The 18,790-nt window shown below is 63.7% G+C and overlaps 1 protein-coding gene across 1 annotated transcript in view; it reads right to left on the minus strand.

The window, feature by feature from the left end:
* Nucleotides 1-4,979: 4,979 nt before the first annotated feature.
* LOC306816344 (myotubularin-related protein 5-like) overlaps nt 4,980-18,790 on the minus strand; it is a gene marked incomplete at its 5' end in the record, with an annotated part of 14,773 nt that continues 962 nt past the window's right edge. Inside the window, 16 exons of the mRNA XM_079332793.1 lie at nt 4,980-5,453; nt 5,531-5,662; nt 5,752-5,839; nt 5,965-6,176; nt 6,456-6,566; nt 6,652-6,879; nt 7,362-7,492; nt 7,578-7,704; nt 8,457-8,642; nt 8,715-8,816; nt 9,157-9,333; nt 10,068-10,252; nt 12,263-12,340; nt 13,735-13,830; nt 15,551-15,688; nt 16,632-16,926. Of these exons, the coding sequence (XP_079188919.1) occupies nt 5,355-5,453; nt 5,531-5,662; nt 5,752-5,839; nt 5,965-6,176; nt 6,456-6,566; nt 6,652-6,879; nt 7,362-7,492; nt 7,578-7,704; nt 8,457-8,642; nt 8,715-8,816; nt 9,157-9,333; nt 10,068-10,252; nt 12,263-12,340; nt 13,735-13,830; nt 15,551-15,688; nt 16,632-16,926 (2,385 nt within the window). The 3' untranslated portion in view covers nt 4,980-5,354. The remainder of the gene's footprint in view (nt 5,454-5,530; nt 5,663-5,751; nt 5,840-5,964; nt 6,177-6,455; nt 6,567-6,651; nt 6,880-7,361; nt 7,493-7,577; nt 7,705-8,456; nt 8,643-8,714; nt 8,817-9,156; nt 9,334-10,067; nt 10,253-12,262; nt 12,341-13,734; nt 13,831-15,550; nt 15,689-16,631; nt 16,927-18,790) is intronic.

Raw genomic sequence — 18,790 nt, forward strand, 5'->3', positions numbered from 1 at the left:
GTCCAGGGATGGATCCATGGAGTGAGGGGACACTGAGGACAGCAGGAGCATCCCAGGGATGGATCCATGGAGTGAGGGGACACTGGGGACAGCAGGAGCATCCCAGGGATGGATCCATGGAGTGAGGGGACACTGGGGACAGCAGGAGAGTCCAGGGATGGATCCATGGAGTGAGGGGACACTGGGGACAGCAGGAGAGTCCAGGGATGGATCCATGGAGTGAGGGGACACTGGGGACAGCAGGAGAGTCCAGGGATGGATCCATGGAGTGAGGGGACACTGGGGACAGCAGGAGGGTCCAGGGATGGATCCTTGGAGTGAGGGGACACTGGGGACAGCAGGAGGGTCCCAGGGATGGATCCATGGAGTGAGGGGACACTGGGGACAGCAGGAGAGTCCAGGGATGGATCCATGGAGTGAGGGGACACTGGGGACAGCAGGAGCATCCCAGGGATGGATCCATGGAGTGAGGGGACACTGGGGACAGCAGGAGGGTCCAGGGATGGATCCATGGAGTGAGGGGACACTGGGGACAGCAGGAGGGTCCAGGGATGGATCCATGGAGTGAGGGGACACTGGGGACAGCAGGAGGGTCCCAGGGATGGATCCATGGAGTGAGGGGACACTGGGGACAGCAGGAGCATCCCAGGGATGGATCCATGGAGTGAGGGGACACTGGGGACAGCAGGAGCATCCCAGGGATGGATCCATGGAGTGAGGGGACACTGGGGACAGCAGGAGCATCCCAGGGATGGATCCATGGAGGGGACACTGGGGACAGCAGGAGAGTCCAGGGATGGATCCATGGAGTGAGGGGACACTGGGGACAGCAGGAGGGTCCCAGGGATGGATCCATGGAGTGAGGGGACACTGGGGACAGCAGGAGAGTCCAGGGATGGATCCATGGAGTGAGGGGACACTGGGGACAGCAGGAGAGTCCAGGGATGGATCCATGGAGGGGACACTGGGGACAGCAGGAGAGTCCAGGGATGGATCCATGGAGGGGACACTGGGGACAGCAGGAGAGTCCAGGGATGGATCCATGGAGTGAGGGGACACTGGGGACAGCAGGGATGGGTCCTGGCAGTGGCAGCAGGAACTGCTCCGTGTCCTGGCTCCTCCTTCCCTCCCCACGCTGCCATTCCCAGAGTTTGCTGTAAATAGGGAATATTTATAAAAATTTATTGCAGAGATTTCTAAACTCACCTGAATCCCATTTTTCCCAGAGCGTTTGGCTTTGCTGGGATCTCCTGGGGCAGATTTGCACCTTCCCAATGGGCGTTGGTACAAATCAATCCAATCCCAATCCAGTGCTGGGCAGGGCTGGGAATTCCGCGGCTCCCAGGGCTGAGGATGGAGCGGCTCCTTCCCTTAATTTCATCCCTGTTCCATTTCCTCCGGGCGGGAGAGGCTGTTCCAGGCTGGAGCCGTCCCGGGGTGTCCCTGGCACTCTCCGATTTTCTCTTGGATGTTCCCTTTTCCTTGTTTTGTCTTTGCCTTCCATGTCCGACCCGGCTGCAGCGGCAGTTGAGGGGAATTTGGGTGGAAATGTGGAGTTTTCCAGGCGTTCTCCGTGATGTGACATTTTCCAGACCTTTCCTTTGTCGCGGGCTCCGGGGCTGATCCCTGCAGCGCATCCCCAGCGCTCCCCGCTGCTTTTCCTGCAGGGAAAATTCCCTCCTTGGCTCCTCCGTCCGTCCTCACCCGGGATATTCCGTTTGCTCTTGAGCTGGAGCCGCTTTCCCAGGGTTTTTCAGGGTTTTCCCAGGGTTTTCCCAGGGCTTTTCCAGGGTTTTCCATTCCGTGCAGGGGCTGGGGGAGAACACTCGACTCTGTGACTGTTAGCACAAACCACAGGTGGATTCATCCCCCGGAGACCCCGGAGCCACCTGCGGCCCCAGAGCCCCAAATTCATCTAAAATGACCCTAAAATGACCCTAAAATGACCCAGGCCCGGCCGTTTGTAGGGAAAATCCCGGATCTCCGGGACAGCAGGAGGCTGGAACCGGCCGTCCCCTGGGGGAGGGGATTCTGTCCGGGCTCCGTGCCCACCCCAGGGGCTCATTGCCCACCCCAGGGGCTCCGTGCCCACCCCAGGGGCTCATTGCCCACCCCAGGGGCTCCGTGCCCACCCCAGGGGCTCATTGACCACCCCGGGGGCTCCGTGCCCACCCCAGGGGCTCCGTGCCCACCCCAGGGGCTCATTGCCCACCCCAGGGGCTCCGTGCCCACCCCAGGGGCTCATTGCCCACCCCGGGGGCTCCGTGCCTGCTCCGAGCCTTGGCTCATTTTGGGCAGTCCTGGGCATGGCCCCTGTGCCGTCCCCGCGTTGGTTTCGGGCCGTGGGATGGAGCTGGAGCCGCCCCTGAGCGCAGCGACCCCCGAGATGCAGCAGCCCGATGGGGGAGGCGCTGGAATTGGGGATTGGGGTTTGGGGATTGGGGTTTGGGGTTTGGGGTTTGGGAATGTTGCAGGGGGTCCCCAGCCCGAGCCCGGGTTTCGCTCCCCTCCTCCTCGCAAATCCCGCCCCGGTGTCCCGAGCTGAGTCTCCTGGACGTCGCTGGCGGCGGGGCCATCCCGCAGCTCCCGAGGGAATTCCCGAGGGCGGGGGGTGTCCGGGGGACTCGATGCCTTTCTCCACAACCACCGGCCCCGCAAAGCAATAAAACCACGGAGGGGCCGCGGGGGGACCCCGGGGTGCTCCGGCCCGGGCGGGCACAGGGCGATGCTGGGGGAGCCTTCTCACGATGCCAACTGCCCTTAAACTGGGATCCGGGTCTTTGTAAGCAATGTCTGTGTATTATGTGTAAATACGAGGGACAAATTTGAAATTACTGCCTTTTCCCTGTTTATTTTTCTGAGTAATTCCAGATGTACTTTAGTCTCTCTACTGTCAAAACTTTTATATTGTAAATCTGATGCTGGTGGCTTTTTTGGTTATTTTGGTTTTCGGTTTTGGTTGTTTTCGTTTTTGGTTTGTTTTTTTTTTTTTTTTTGTTTTGTTTTTTTTTTTTTTTTTTGTAAAAAAGTGACCAAAAAAAAAAAAAAAAAAAAAAGGAAAAAAAGTCTGCATCTCTCTATGTTGTCAGTTTTAGGCTGTAAATTCCAACTATCAATAAAAGCTCAAAATTCACGTGCCAGTGCTGGGTTCTTCATCCTACAGGACACGCTGAGGGTCCCAAGGGGGCTTTGGGATGGGCTGGGAGTGGGGCTGGAGCCCTGATGGAATCACAGAATCCTGAGGCTGGAAAAGCCCCCCCAGTCCCAGCTGTGCCCAATGCCCCCCTTGTCCCCAGAGCCCTCCAGGAATTCCCTGAGTGCAGGGATGGGGATCCAGCCCTCCCTGGGCAGTTCCAGCCCTGCCCACCCTTCCCCTGGGGAAATTCCTGCTGCTGCCCCCCTGCCCTGCCCTGCCCAGCCTGAGCCCCTGCCCTCTGCTCCTGCCCCTGTTCCTGCAGCACAGCCCGACCTGTCCCTGTCCCCTCCTGCCAGCAGGGACGGTGGCACAGGACAAAGGTCCCTGTGCTGTGCCAGCATCCCCGGGAGCTGTGCTGGTGCCACAGGGACAGGAGTGCCCCTGGGCCGTGTCCCCAGGCTCCGCCCTGTCCCGGTGCTCAGCGAGGCAAAAGGAGCGTCTCTCATATTAATTTTTTTATTAAATTCCGTTAGTTTTCTCTTTATAGAATAACCTTTTCCTCTAGGCACAAATACAATACAAGGACTCTGCATGTTTGACACAATGTACAGAAACTTCAATAATCTACAACTGCTCGGGTAAGTTACAAAACCTCCGTGTTACACCTGCACAGCCAGGATGGTACAGAGGAACGGGGCGACTGTACAAAGAGCTCTGCACTGAAATAAAACGCTGGACTTTAAAAACAAGACGGGTGGAGGGGCTGTGGGAGCTGGGGGGGGGGTCAGTCCTGGGGGGTCCGGGGGCCGCAGTGACCCCACGGGGACCTCTGGGGTCCCCCCACGCTGAACCCCCCAGTTCACACCAGTGCGGGGGGGGGGGGCTGCAGGAGCCGATTCGGTACCGAGAGCCCCCCGGAACTGAGGGGCAGCAGCAGCGGGGGGGACAGCGGGACAGGGATGGGGACAGCGGGGCTGGGACAGGGACAGGGACAAGGACGGTGGGACAGGAACAGCGGGACTGGGACAGGGACAGCGGGGCTGGGACAGGGACAGCGGGACAGCGGGACAGGGACAGCGGGACAGGGACGGTGGGGCTGGAACAGGAGCAGGGACAGGGACAGGGACAGGAGCAGGGACAGGGACAGGGACAGGGACAGGGACAGGAGCAGGGACAGGGACAGGAGCAGGGACAGGGACAGGAGTTGCTCCCCTGCGCCCCCCGGGCTGGGCACAGGCAGAGCACAAAGGGGGCACCCGGTGGGGCAGGGGGGGGTTGGAGAGCCCTGAGGGGGGCGGGGGGAGTGACCTGTGCAAAGGAGACCCTGCAGAGAGCGGGTGGCACCTGCAGAGCCGCTGTCCCAGCCCCGTGTGGCTGCAGCCAGAGGGGTCCCTCACCCCGCAGCTGCTCTGGTCCCCACCCCCGGGAGGGGACAGAGGGGCACCCAGGAGGCTGCAGCGTTTGGCACCTCCCGCAGGGAACGTGTCCCCCCCGGGACAGCCACCCTGGAGGTAGAGACTGTCCCAGCCAGGACAGGGACCCCAGCAGGACAGGGACCCCCTGGCCACAGCCCGGGGAGCCTCCTGCCCGCAGGGAGCAGAGTGGCCACGGCCACGTCTCCCCGGGGACACGGAGCCAGCGCCTGCAGCATCCCAGCACCCCCAGCATTGTTCCTGTGCACAGCTGGGAGTGGCTCCACAACACGGGCTGGTCCCGGTGCTCCCGCTGTCCCCTCTGCCACCCCCCGAGCCGCAGGGCTCTGTCCCCTCTGCCACCCCCCTGAGCCGCAGGGCTCTGTCCCCTCTGTCACCCCCCCCAGCCGCAGGGCTCGCCCAGGACTCGCTCCCAGGCCGGGAGGGGCAGGGCAGTTCCGGGGGGCTCTGGCAGACATGCAAGGGGGGCAGGACGAGGGGGCTGCCCCAGCAGTGTGGGGTGGGGGTGTGGGGCGCAGACCCCCTGCCCAGGGAGCCGGAGCGGGGCGGGGGCACACGGAGGACGCGGGGTCACGACACGGCTCAGACGGGGCTGGGGGCGGGCCGGGGCCCCCGCCCGCTTCAACGCGAGGAATCCTCCCTGCGCCGCCCCGGCCCGGCGGGCGGGAGGGAGGAAGGGCCGCTCCTCCTCTGCCTCAGCCCCGGCTCGGGCCGGGCCTGGCGCTGCCTCTGCTCCCTGCGGGCGCGGCAGCCGTGCCTGGAACTGCGGCTCCGCTGGGCCGGGCTCACGCGTCCGACAGGCAGCTCTGGATGCGGTCGATCCATTGCTGGGCCAGCTGCACGTCCTGGGCGCAGAAATTGTAAACTCGTTTTGTCGTCTTCAGCTGCGGGCAGAGAGAGGAGGGGCTGAGGGCCACGCCCGGAGCGAGCGGAGCCCCCCGGACCCCCGCGGGACACTCACGTCGAAGAAAGCTTTCTCGTCCACCGTCTTGGGGGCCCCCATGGTGGGGGTCCCCGGGGTGATGGACTCCACCTCGGCCAGGTCGATGACCCCCTTGCACTCCGTGTCCATCCGGCTGTCGTAGTACCGCAGCTGCGGGAGAGCCGCGCTCAGGGCAGGGATGGGCAGGGCAGGGATGGGAGGGAGGGAGGGACAGGACAGACCCCGGCCCCACCCCGTACCTGATGTTTGGTTTTATCCAGCACAAACCACCGAGACTTCCAGGGTTTCATGAAGGCGCCTTTCTTGTAGAGAGAGCCCTCGTAGGATCTGCGGGGCAGGAAGGGGCCGGGAGCAGCGGGGTCAGCGATGGGAACGCCCCGGGATCCCCTCCCTGCCCCCGGGAGGGATCCCGCTCCCGCTGCCCGTTCCCAGCCCGTCCCAGCCCCGCCTGCCTGTTCTCGCTCTCCGACGTCTGGAACTGGCTGTAGAGGGTGGAGGTGCTGCGGCGGCCGCCCACCTTCCCGCTGGACGGGGTGGAGGTGCTGCTGGTGTCGCTGTCCAGGCTGAGGTTGAGCGTGGAGCCCACCCCGCTCTCCTGCAGGTACACGCCCAGCGAGCGCCGCTGGTGGGACAGCCCCGACGACATCAGCAGGGAGCTGGGGGTCTGCAGGACAGGGACAGCGTGAGGGGACCCCTGTCTGGGGCTGAGCACCAGCAGCAGCAGCATTGGAACCTGCACCAGAACCAGCAGCAAAACTACCCAGAACCAGCACCAGCACCAGAATGAGCACCAGCACCACCATCAGAACCAGCAGCACCCAGCAGCACCAGCCTGCCACCCTCTCTCACAGTCCCAGCCACACTATCACACCCTCACAGCCCTTGTCACACCATCACAGCCATGTCCACACGCTGTCACAGCCCTGTCACCCCTGTCACCTACCCTGCTGCCCTCCTGCCGCCCCTCCGTGCGCTGGGACGCTTTCACCTTGTCCCACGTGTCCTTCCAGCGCTCCGGGGGCTGCCCCAGCTCCATCTCCAGGTTCTGCAGCTCCTGTGAGGGGGGAATTGCAGCCTCAGCCCCGGCGGGGACCAGCCCCCTGTCCCTGTCCCTGTCCCTGCGCTGTCCCCGCCGTGACCTGCAGCAGTTTGGAGATGGCGTCGGGCTGCAGGCGGCCGCGGTTGTCGTAGCAGGGCCAGACGATGCGGCGCCTGCTCTGCGGCGCTGCCGTGTCCTGCCGCTCCGGCTCCTCCTCCGGCTGCCCCTGCGCCACCTCCCAGTCGTACGAGGGGCCCTCGGACAGCGTCTCCTCCGTGTAATAATCCCACACCTTCAGGTTGGAGATGTTGCTGTACGGCCTCAGCACCTGTCAGAGGGGTGGGGGGGCTCAGAAGGGCAGCGGGGCCGAGCTGGACATTCCCGGCCAGACCAAGGGGGCAGAGTGTCCACGTGGAGTGTTGGGAGTGTCCAGCCTGGAGAGGGGAAAGCTCCAGGCAGAGCTCAGAGCCTGGAGGGGCTCCAGGGGAGCTGCAGAGGGGCTGGGGACAAGGACAGGGCCAGGGACAGGAATGGCTCCCAGTGCCACAGGGCAGGGCTGGCTGGGATCTTGGGCAGCAATTGTTGGCTGGGCTGGAACTGCCAGAGCAGCTGTGGCTGCCCCTGGATCCCTGGAATGGCCAAGGCCAGGCTGGACACTGGGGCTGGGACAGTGGGACAGGGGCAGGGGTCCCTGCCATGGCACTGCAGGGGTGGCACTGGGGGGCTCTGGGGTCCCTTCCCCGTGGACAAATCCCAGATCCCAGGTGCTCCCAGCCCCCTGCAGGTGCTGCAGGTGCCCCCAGCTCTCACCTCCCCGTCCTCAGGTGCGTACAGGTAGTTGAAGAAGACGGGCGCTTTCTTGTTGAGGCGGTCGATGTAATCCCAGATGGATTTGGAGCCCTGCTGGCCCTTCCTCTCGCCCTTCTCCTCGTACAGGAGCCCTGGGGACACCGAGGGGACAGAGGGGACAGGGGGTGAGCGGGGCCAGGCAGGGCCAGGCGCCCCCCACCCACACGCTGCCCTCACCCAGCTCGATGCGCTCGTAGTCCGAGTCCAGCAGGAATGTCCGGAAGCGGTTGGAAATGTAGTGGTAGCTGAGGAACTTCAGGTAGTACTGGCTGAACTCGAACTCCATGGGGAACTGCAGGTGGATCTGTGGGGAGAGCCCGGGACAGCTGGGATCAGGGCTGGGCTGGGCTGGGCTGGGCCCTCCTGCCTGCCCAGGGCCACGCTCAGTGCTTGGGGGTCCCACGGGGCACTTGGGGACACTTGGGGGACACTCAGGGGTGCCCAGGCCGGGTCCCAGCCTGTGGGAGTCTAGGGTACCTCCCTGGCTCCTCTGGGGATGCAAAAACCTCCCTGGCAGACCCCTCTGAGACCCCCAAGTGTTGTGCAGGAGCTGCAGGGGCTGGATTTGGCTCCTTGGGAGAATTTTCCAACATTGAGGGAAGGGACACAGAAAATGATGACAAGTAGAGTGTAAATTAGAATATTAGAATGCAGTATAAGTAGGTTTTTGGATCCTGGGTGCGGTGGGCTTCTTCCTCCTTCTTCTTTGTGTCCTCCATATTGAGGTTGCACCCTGGGAACCACAGATTGGATGGGGAAAGAACTGGGCATTGTGAAGAGGTTGCATGGAAAATTTGTAAATATTGTATAGGTAGTTTAGAGCATAAAGGCCTTGGCACAGCCCTCCCAGGGGATCTTCTGCAATGGCTGCCCTGCAGAGCAGACCTGTGTCAGGCTGGCAGAAACATTTCAGAGATAAGATAAATAACCAGCCCTGACACAACACAGGGTCGTCTCCAGCTGCTTTCTTGCCGGTGCCTCCGAGAGAAGCAGACTCCTGACCTCTGGGGAGGTGTCACACCTGAAGAGACCCTGAGGGACGGGACACTGTCTGACCTGGTGCACACAGTCCAGGAACTGCAGGAAGATGGGGGCGAAGGCGCCGCTCTGGCCGGCCAGGGTCTGCGCGCCGCGCTGGCTGAAGCGGTGGCCGAAGGACAGCCACTCCTTCTCCACCAGCAGCCGGAACCCCTCCAGCGTGCGGTAGTAGGGGTCGGACAGGAGCTGCACCAGGGACACCACCTGTGGGGCAGGGACAGGGCTGCAGGGGCTGCAGGGATGGCCACAGCCCCCAGGCCACGGCCAGGCGCTCACCTGCGTGGTGATGTCCCAGCCGTCCTCCAGGCTGACCAGCACCGACGAGCCCGTGTCCAGCAGCTCCACCACCAGCACCGAGATCTGCAGGATCTTGTGGATCTGCCGGGGCAGGGCCAGCAGTGAGGAGGGCACGGGGAATGCCTGGCCTGGGGCTGGGGCAGTGTCCCTCCAGCCACCGCCCCGGACAGGGCAGCAGGGACAGGGGACCCCCACCCCCTCCCACAGCTCCACACTGGACCAGTCCCACCTGAGCCTGCCCTGTCCCAGCTCCTCCAGAGCATCCAGCACTGCAGGTCCTGCCTGCCTGGTCCAGCTGAGCTCTGCACTGTCCCACCTTGTCCCTCAGCCCCCCCAGTGTCCCAGGGTGTCCCAGGGCTGCTGTGCACAGGGCTCTGGAGCCCCCCCTCGCTCAGATCCCAGGCCCTGTGGGGGGACTGACCTGGGACAGCCACTCTGACTCCTCCAGGGAGCGCAGGTAGGCCAGGCTGGGGTCGCTGGAGGGGCAGCCGGGCACACAGGCCTTCATCAGCTTCTTGAAGCTGGCCTTGACCTGGCGCACGTCGAACACCTCGATGGGCACCACCTCCCAGTGCTGCAGGGGGTCTGGCTTCACACCCTGCAGGGCACAGCACGGGCTGGGCTGGGCTGGGCCACTGCCACCCTCCACACACACAATTCTTTGGATTGGAAAAGCCTCGGAGACTGTGAGTCCAACCACCCCCAGCACTGCCAGGGCCACCACTGACACATGTCCCCAAATGTCACATCCACAGTGCTTTGAAATCCCGCCGGTGATGGGCACTCCCACCATCCCTGGGCAGTTCCCAGCCCTGGCCACCCTTCCCACGGGGAAATTCCTGCTGCTGCCCCCCTGCCCTGCCCTGCCCAGCCTGAGCCCCTTCCCTCTGCTCCTGTCCCTGTTCCTGCAGCACAGCCCAACCTGTCCCTGTCCCCTCCTGCAGGGACTTGTGCAGAACCACCAGGGCCCTGAGCCTCCTTTGCTGCAGCCTGAGCCCCTGCCCAGCTCCCCCAGCCCCTGCCCAGCTCCCCCAGCCCCATTCCAGCTCCCCCAGCCCCATTCCAGCTCCCCCAGCCCCATTCCAGCCCCCCCAGCCCCATTCCCAGCCCCCCAGCCCCATTCCCAGCCCCCCCAGCCCCATTCCAGCTCCCCCAGCCCCATTCCCAGCTCCCCCAGCCTCATTCCAGCTCCCCCAGCCCCATTCCCAGCCCCCCCAGCCCCATTCCCAGCCCCCCCAGCCCCTGCCCAGCTCCCCCAGCCCCATTCCAGCTCCCCCAGCCCATTCCCAGCCCCTGCCCAGCCCCATCCCGAGGTGGCCGTGCAGGTGTCACCTTCAGCTGGGACTTGTCCCCGATGATGTAGAGGGAGGCGCGGTGCTGCCGCAGGAAGGAGGGCTCTGCGGGGGTCCCGTTGTGCTGTGCCCCCAGCAGCTCCTTCCCTGCCAGCCTGGAGCCAATCTCCACGTTCAGGGCGTAGCTGCTCATGCGGCCGCTGGCCCGGATGCTGCCCCACTTCCCTGTGGGATGGGATGGGATGGCTCAGCCCGGGGCTGGGGGCTCTGCTGCCTCTGCTCCCCAGCTGGGGGACAGAGCTGGGGCTGTCCCCACAGCCTGGCCCGAGGGGCACATGCCAGGGAGGTGCTGGGCACCAGGTTTGCTTTGGCTCCTTCTCCCTCTGGGTGCTGCAGCAATTCCTGGATGTCTGCTGGACTCCTGCCCTGGCAGCTGTGTGTCATCACTGGCACTGGCACTGTCACACCACTGCAGCATCACTGGGACCTGCCACCTGCCCCACAGAACTGCCACTGTGCCACAGCCCTGCCACTGTGCCACAGCCCTGTCACTGTGCCACAGCCCTGTCACTGCCCCACAGCCCTGCCACTGTGCCACAGCCCTGCCACCTGCCCCACAGCCCTGCCACTGTGTCACAGCCCTGTCACTGTGCCAAAGCCCTGCCACCTGCCCCACAGACCTGTCACTGTGCCACAGCCCTGTCACTGCCCCACAGCCCTGCCACCTGCCCCACAGCCCTGCCACCTGCCCCACAGCCCTGTCACTGCCCCACAGCCCTGTCACTGTGCCACAGCCCTGTCACTGCCCCACAGCCCTGCCACCTGCCCCACAGACCTGCCACTGTGCCACAGCTCTGTCACTGCCCCACAGCTCTGTCACTGCCCCACAGCCCTGCCACTGTGTCACAGCCCTGCCACCTGCCCCACAGCTCTGTCACTGTGCCACAGCCCTGTCACTGTGCCACAGCCCTGCCACCTGCCCCACAGCTCTGTCACTGCCCCACAGCCCTGTCACCTGCCCCACAGAACTGCCACTGTGTCACAGCCCTGTCACTGCCCCACAGCCCTGCCACCTGCCCCACAGAACTGCCACTGTGCCACAGCCCTGTCACTGCCCCACAGCACTGCCACCTGCCCCACAGCCCTGTCACTGTGCCACAGCCCTGCCACTGTGCCACAGCCCTGTCACTGCCCTGCCACTGTGCCACAGCCCTGTCACTGCCCCACAGCTCTGTCACTGTGCCACAGCCCTGTCACTGTGCCACAGCCCTGCCACCTGCCCCACAGCCCTGCCACTGTGCCACAGCCCTGTCACTGTGCCACAGCCCTGTCACCTGCCCCACAGCTCTGTCACTGTGCCACAGCCCTGCCACCTGCCCCACAGCCCTGTCACTGTGCCACAGCCCTGTCACTGCCCCACAGCTCTGTCACTGTGCCACAGCCCTGTCACTGCCCCACAGCTCTGTCACTGTGCCACAGCCCTGTCACTGCCCCACAGCTCTGTCACTGTGCCACAGCCCTGCCACTGTGCCACAGCCCTGTCACTGTGCCACAGCCCTGCCACTGTGCCACAGCCCTGTCACTGTGCCACAGCCCTGCCACTGTGCCACAGCCCTGCCACTGTGCCACAGCTCTGTCACTGTGCCACAGCCCTGCCACCTGCCCCACAGCCCTGTCACCTGCCCCACAGCCCTGTCACCTGCCCCACAGACCTGCCACTGTGCCACAGCCCTGTCACCTGCCCCACAGCCCTGTCACTGCCCCACAGACCTGCCACTGTGCCACAGACCTGCCACTGTGCCACAGCCCTGTCACTGTGCCACAGCCCTGCCACCTGCCCCACAGCCCTGTCACTGTGCCACAGCCCTGTCACCTGCCCCACAGCCCTGCCACCTGCCCCACAGCCCTGCCACCTGCCCCACAGCCCTGTCACCTGCCCCACAGCCCTGCCACCTGCCCCACAGCCCTGTCACCTGCCCCACAGCCCTGCCACCTGCCCCACAGCCCTGCCACTGTGCCACAGCCCTGCCACCACCTGCAGCCCCCCGCTGGCACCGCAGAGGCCGAGGAGCCCAAAGCAAACCTGGCGAGGCTGCCCGGTACTTACCGTGCACAGCTGGCACACCTGGAGCAGGGACTGGGGGGTTACTGGGGTTACTGGGCATTAGTGGTGTGGGGGCAGGGTCAGTGGGGGGTCAGTGGTCAGTGGTCAGTCAGGCCCGGGCGCGGCCGTACCTCGGGGCGTCTCGCGGCCCTTCGGCGACGCGCACTTGGGGGAGGACAGGGTGATGACCCTGGCTCTGTGACCCAGCCCTGGGGGCACAGACAGAGGGACCTCAGCAAGGGACACACGGACACGGAGCACGGAGCACGGAATGGGATGGAGGTGATGGTGCTGGGGCTGAGGCTGAGCCCTCCCTCCCTCCCTGCACCTGTTCTTCCCAGGAATCACCTGCTCTATCCAGGAATCACCTGCTCTATCCAGGAATCACCTGCTCTATCCAGGAATCACCTGTTCTACCCAGGAATCACCTGCTCTATCCAGGAATCACCTGTTCTACCCAGGAATCACCTGCTCTATCCAGGAATCACCTGTTCTACCCAGGAATCACCTGCTCTATCCAGGAATCACCTGTTCTACCCAGGAATCACCTGCTCTATCCAGGAATCACCTGCTCTACCCAGGAATCACCTGCTCTATCCAGGAATCACCTGCTCTATCGAGGAATCACCTGCTCTATCCAGGAATCACCTGCTCTACCCAGGAATCACCTGTTCTATCCAGGAATCACCTGCTCTATCCAGGAATCACCTGTTCTACCCAGGAATCACCTGATCTTCCCAGGAATCACCTGCTCTATCCAGGAATGACCTGTTCTTCCCAGGAATCACCTGTTCTACCCAGGAATCACCTGTTCTATCCAGGAATCACCTGCTCTATCCAGGAATCACCTGCTCTACCCAGGAATCACCTGCTCTATCCAGGAATGACCTGTTCTTCCCAGGAATCACCTGTTCTACCCAGGAATCACCTGTTCTATTCAGGAATCACCTGTTCTTCCCAGGAATCACCTGCTCTATCCAGGAATCACCTGTTCTTCCCAGGAATCACCTGCTCTATCCAGGAATCACCTGTTCTACCCAGTAATCACCTGTTCTACCCAGGAATCACCTGTTCTACCCAGGAATCACCTGCTCTATCCAGGAATCACCTGTTCTACCCAGGAATCATCTGCTCTTCCCAGGAATCACCTGCTCTTCCCAGGGAATTGTCACCTGCTCTATCCAGGAATCACCTGATCTTCCTAGGGAATGATTACCTGTTCTTCCTCAGGAATTACCTGTTCTTCCCAGGGAATCATCTGTTCTTCCTAGGAATCATCATCTGCTCTTCCCAGGAATCACCTGCTCTATCCAGGAATCACCTGTTCTATCCAGGGAATTGTCACCTGCTCTTTCTTGGGAATCACCTGTTCTATCCAGGGAATTGTCACCTGCTCTTCCTAGGGAATCATCTGTTCTTCCCAGGGAATGATCACCTGTTCTTCCCAGGGAATGACCTGTTCTTCCTAAGAATCATCACCTGCTCTATCCAGGAATCCCCTGCTCTCCCCAGGGAATCCCCTGCCCTTCCCAGAGGATCCCCCCAGGAACCATCTACTCTAGGAGAGCTGCCCAGGGCCGGGGGTCTCGTGCCCCCTCCTCACCTCCACGGCTCAAAGTCCCAGGCCCTTCGTCCTTCCCTCCCATCACCTGCTTCATGAGCGATCCCAGCTTAGGCTGCTGCCTCTTGTCGGAGAAATCTGCAGCACCAAGAGAAGGTCAGCTCCCCAGGGCTCCCCAGGGCTCCCCAGGGCTCCCCAGGGCTCCCAAGGACACCAGGGCTCCCAGGGACACCAGGGCTCCCCAGGGACCCCAGAGCTGGGCAAGGCAGGAGGAGGTGGCAGCAAGCAGAGCCCAGGGATGCAGAGCCAGCATGGGGAGCAGCACCCACAGAAACCAGTGCCCAGGCAGCTCTGGGGCAGGGTACCCAGCTGGAGCCATAAAAACCAGTGCCCAGGCAGCTCTGGGGCAGGGGGCTCAGATGGAGCCACAGAAAACCAGTGCCCAGGCAGCTCTGGGGCAGGGGGCTCAGCTGGAGCCATAAAAACCAGTGCCCAGGCAGCTCTGGGGCAGGGGGCTCAGCTGGAGCCATAAAAACCAGTGCCCAGGCAGCTCTGGGGCAGGGGGCTCAGCTGGAGCCACAGAAAACCAGTGCCCAGGCAGCTCTGGGGCAGGGGGCTCAGCCCCCAGCCCACAGTGGGGTCACCCTGTGCCACCCCCAAAGCCAGGCTGAGCCCCTGCTCCAGTCCCCCACGCTGAGCAAAGGCCTTGGAGGGGCAGTGGGAAATTCTCTCCATTCAGGATCAGGGAGCCCCCCTGGGCTCCCCAGAGCCCCCAGCCCCTGATGTGTCCACAGTGATGATGGGTGGGATGAGGGGACATTGTGAGTGGCACTGGGACAGCATGGATGGCACCAGGACAGCATGGATGGCACCAGGACAGGATGGATGGCACTGGGACAGCATGGATGGCACCAGGACAGGGCAGATGGCACTGGGACAGGACAGATGGCACTGGAGTGTAGCAGGGAGTGATGGAGCTCTGCCCTGCACAAAGGGCCAGTTGGGAAGGGCCAGACTTACCAGGGGTCTGACCCCAGCACCGTGCATGGGGCAGGCAGTGCTGAGATCCTGGTGGGGTCTGACCCCACAGGGCCCTAGAGAATGCCCAGATCCCAGCACAGGCTTTGGCTCCCAGTGCTCCCAGTGCTCCAGGGACACTGGGATTCCCAAATTCCCCAGTGCTCCCAGTGCTCTGGGGATACTGGGATTCCTAAATAATGCAGTGCTCCGAGTGCTTCAGGGACACTGGGACTCCCAAATCCCCCAGTGCTCCAGGGACACTGGGATTCCCAAATTCCCCAGTTCCCCCAGTGCTCCAGGGACACTGGGATTCCCAAATTCCCCAGTTCCCCCAGTGCCCCAAGGACACTGGGATTCCCAAATTCCCCAGTTCCCCCAGTGCTCCAGGGACACTGGGATTCCCAAATCCCCCAGTTCCCCCAGTGCCCAGGGACACTGGGATTCCCAAATCCCCCAGTTCCCCCAGTGCTCCAGGGACACTGGGATTCCCAAATTCCCCAGTTCCCCCAGTGCTCCAGGGACACTGGGATTCCCAAATCCCCCAGTTCCCCCATAGCTCCAGGGACACTGGGGTTCCCAAATTCCCCAGTTCCCCCAGTGCTCCAGGGACACTGGGGTTCCCAGTTCCCCAGGGGCTCCCAGCCCCAGGCACAGCACATCTCCAGTCCCATCCCCACCCAGGGCCAGGCACACCCAGCTGGAGCTGGGAGCTCTGGAGAGGCTGTGCTGCCTGCTGGGCTGTGGGAGGCTGCCCTGGGCCCCAGAGCAGCAGCCAGGGCTGGCAGGAGCCCCCTGTGCCCCCCCTGTGCCCCCCCTGTGCCCCCAGGTGCCCCCTCACCTGCGCTGCTCATGTGAGCCGAGGTGAAGCCGCTGAGGGTGTTGCGCCCGCCCGTGTCAGAGTAGTGGGGCATGGAGTTGATGACAGCCTGCAGGTACTTCTCCTGCTCCAGGCTGGTGGAGTCTGCCTGAGAGGGGCCTGTGGGGACACAGTCACCTGGAGACCCCCAGCCTGGCAGTGCCCAAAGCTGGGACACCTCTGAGGGTAACCACCCACAGCTGGGAGAGCCCTGAGTGTCACTGCCCAGAGCTGGGACACACCTGAGTGTCACTGCCCAGAGCTGGGACACACCTGAGTGTCACCACCCAGAGCTGGGAGACCCCCGAGTGTCACTGCCCAGAGCTGGGACACACCTGAGTGTCACTGCCCAGAGCTGGGACACACCTGAGTGTCACCACCCAGAGCTGGGACACACCTGAGTGTCACCACCCAGAGATGGGAGACCCCTGAGTGTCACCTCCCAGAGCTGGGACACACCTGAGTGTCACCACCCAGAGCTGGGAGACCCCCGAGTGTCACTGCCCAGAGCTGGGACACACCTGAGTATCACCTCCCAGAGCTGGGACACACCTGAGTGTCACCACCCACAGCTGGGAGACCCCTGAGTGTCACCTCCCAGAGCTGGGACACACCTGAGTGTCACTGCCCAGAGCTGGGACACACCTGAGTGTCACCACCCAGAGCTGGGACACACCTGAGTGTCACCACCCAGAGATGGGAGACCCCTGAGTGTCACCTCCCAGAGCTGGGACACACCTGAGTGTCACCACCCAGAGCTGGGAGACCCCCGAGTGTCACTCCCCAGAGCTGGGACACACCTGAGTGTCACTGTCCAGAGTCAGGGGACCCCTGAGTGTCACCACCCAGAGCTGGGACACACCTGAGTGTCACCACCCAGAGCTGGGAGACCCCTGAGTGCCACCACCCAGAGCTGGGACACACCTGAGTGTCACTGTCCAGAACCAGGGGACCCCTGAGTGTCACCGCCCTGATCCAGGGGACCCCCGAGTGTCCCAACCCCGAGCCAGGGGCGATCCCCCAGCCCCACCCCACATCCCAGGCGGGTGGGTCAGGCACTGACCTGGGGCGGGGGCGTTCTGGGACTTGAAGAGGCCGACCACGCCCTTGCCGTGCAGCCCCCCGGAGCGCAGCAGCACGGCCTTGGTGCGCGCGTGGCGCCAGCACACCACCGGGAAGCGGCTCTGCCGGTAGCAGCGCGAGATGCGCTGCAGGGTATTGTCCTGGATGCTCTGCGGCACGATCAGCAGCCCGGGGTAGCTGTGGGCACACCCAGCACGGCACAGAGGGTGAGAGCTCTGCTCATCAGAGCCCGGGGGCCAGGACTGCCCGCCCTGCTCCACTGCCTGCTCCTTCACCTGCTCCACACTGCCTGCCCTGCTCCACACTGCCTGCCCTGCTCCAACGACTGCCCTTCTCCACTGACTGCCCTTCTCCACTGACTGCCCTTCTCCACTGCCTGCCCTGCTCCACTGACTGCCCTGCTCCACTGACTGCCCTGCTCCACTGCCTGCCCTGCTCCACACTGACTGCCCTTCTCCACTGCCTGCCCTGCTCCACACTGACTGCCCTTCTCCACTGACTGCCCTGCTCCACACTGCCTGCCCTGCTCCACTGACTGCCCTGCTCCACACTGCCTGCCCTGCTCCACTGACTGCCCTGCTCCACACTGCCTGCCCTGCTCCACTGACTGCCCTGCTCCACTGACTGCCCTGCTCCACACTGCCTGCCCTGCTCCACTGACTGCCCTGCTCCACTGCCTGCCCTGCTCCACACTGACTGCCCTGCTCCACTGACTGCCCTGCTCCACTGACTGCCCTGCTCCACTGCCTGCCCTGCTCCACACTGACTGCCCTGCTCCACACTGACTGCCCTGCTCCACTGACTGCCCTGCTCCACTGCCTGCCCTGCTCCACACTGCCTGCCCTGCTCCACACTGCCTGCCCTGCTCCACACTGACTGCCCTGCTCCACACTGCCTGCCCTGCTCCACTGACTGCCCTGCTCCACACTGCCTGCCCTGCTCCACTGACTGCCCTGCTCCACTGACTGCCCTGCTCCACACTGCCTGCCCTGCTCCACTGACTGCCCTGCTCCACACTGACTGCCCTGCTCCACACTGACTGCCCTGCTCCACACTGCCTGCCCTGCTCCACACTGACTGCCCTGCTCCACACTGCCTGCCCTGCTCCACTGCCTGCCCTGCTCCACACTGCCTGCCCTGCTCCACACTGCCTGCCCTGCTCCACTGACTGCCCTGCTCCACTGCCTGCCCTGCTCCACTGACTGCCCTGCTCCACACTGCCTGCCCTGCTCCACACTGACTGCCCTGCTCCACTGCCTGCCCTGCTCCACTGACTGCCCTGCTCCACACTGCCTGCCCTGCTCCACTGACTGCCCTGCTCCACTGCCTGCCCTGCTCCACACTGACTGCCCTGCTCCAGAGTGCCCTGCTCCACTGCCTGCCCTGCTCCACTGACTGCCCTGCTCCACTGCCTGCCCTGCTCCACTGACTGCCCTGCTCCACACTGCCTGCCCTGCTCCACACTGACTGCCCTGCTCCACACTGACTGCCCTGCTCCACTGACTGCCCTGCTCCACTGCCTGCCCTGCTCCACACTGACTGCCCTGCTCCACACTGCCTGCCCTGCTCCACACTGCCTGCCCTGCTCCACACTGACTGCCCTGCCCCACTGCCTGCCCTGCTCCACTGACTGCCCTGCTCCACTGCCTGCCCTGCTCCACACTGACTGCCCTGCTCCACACTGCCTGCCCTGCTCCACTGACTGCCCTGCTCCACTGACTGCCCTGCTCCACTGACTGCCCTGCTCCACTGACTGCCCTGCTCCACACTGCCTGCCCTGCTCCACACTGCCTGCCCTGCTCCACACTGACTGCCCTGCTCCACACTGACTGCCCTGCCCCACACTGCCTGCCCTGCTCCACACTGCCTGCCCTGCTCCACTGCCTGCCCTGCTCCACACTGACTGCCCTGCCCCACACTGACTGCCCTGCTCCACACTGACTGCCCTGCTCCACACTGACTGCCCTGCTCCAGAGTGCCCTGCTCCACTGAATGCCCTGCTCCACTGACTGCCCTGCTCCACACTGACTGCCCTGCTCCACACTGACTGCCCTGCTCCACACTGACTGCCCTGCTCCACACTGACTGCCCTGCTCCAGAGTGCCCTGCTCCACTGCCTGCCCTGCTCACCACTGCCTG

This window comes from Erithacus rubecula (assembly GCF_903797595.1).
Source record: "Erithacus rubecula genome assembly, contig: scaffold_533_arrow_ctg1, whole genome shotgun sequence".
NCBI classification, from domain to species: domain Eukaryota; kingdom Metazoa; phylum Chordata; class Aves; order Passeriformes; family Muscicapidae; genus Erithacus; species Erithacus rubecula.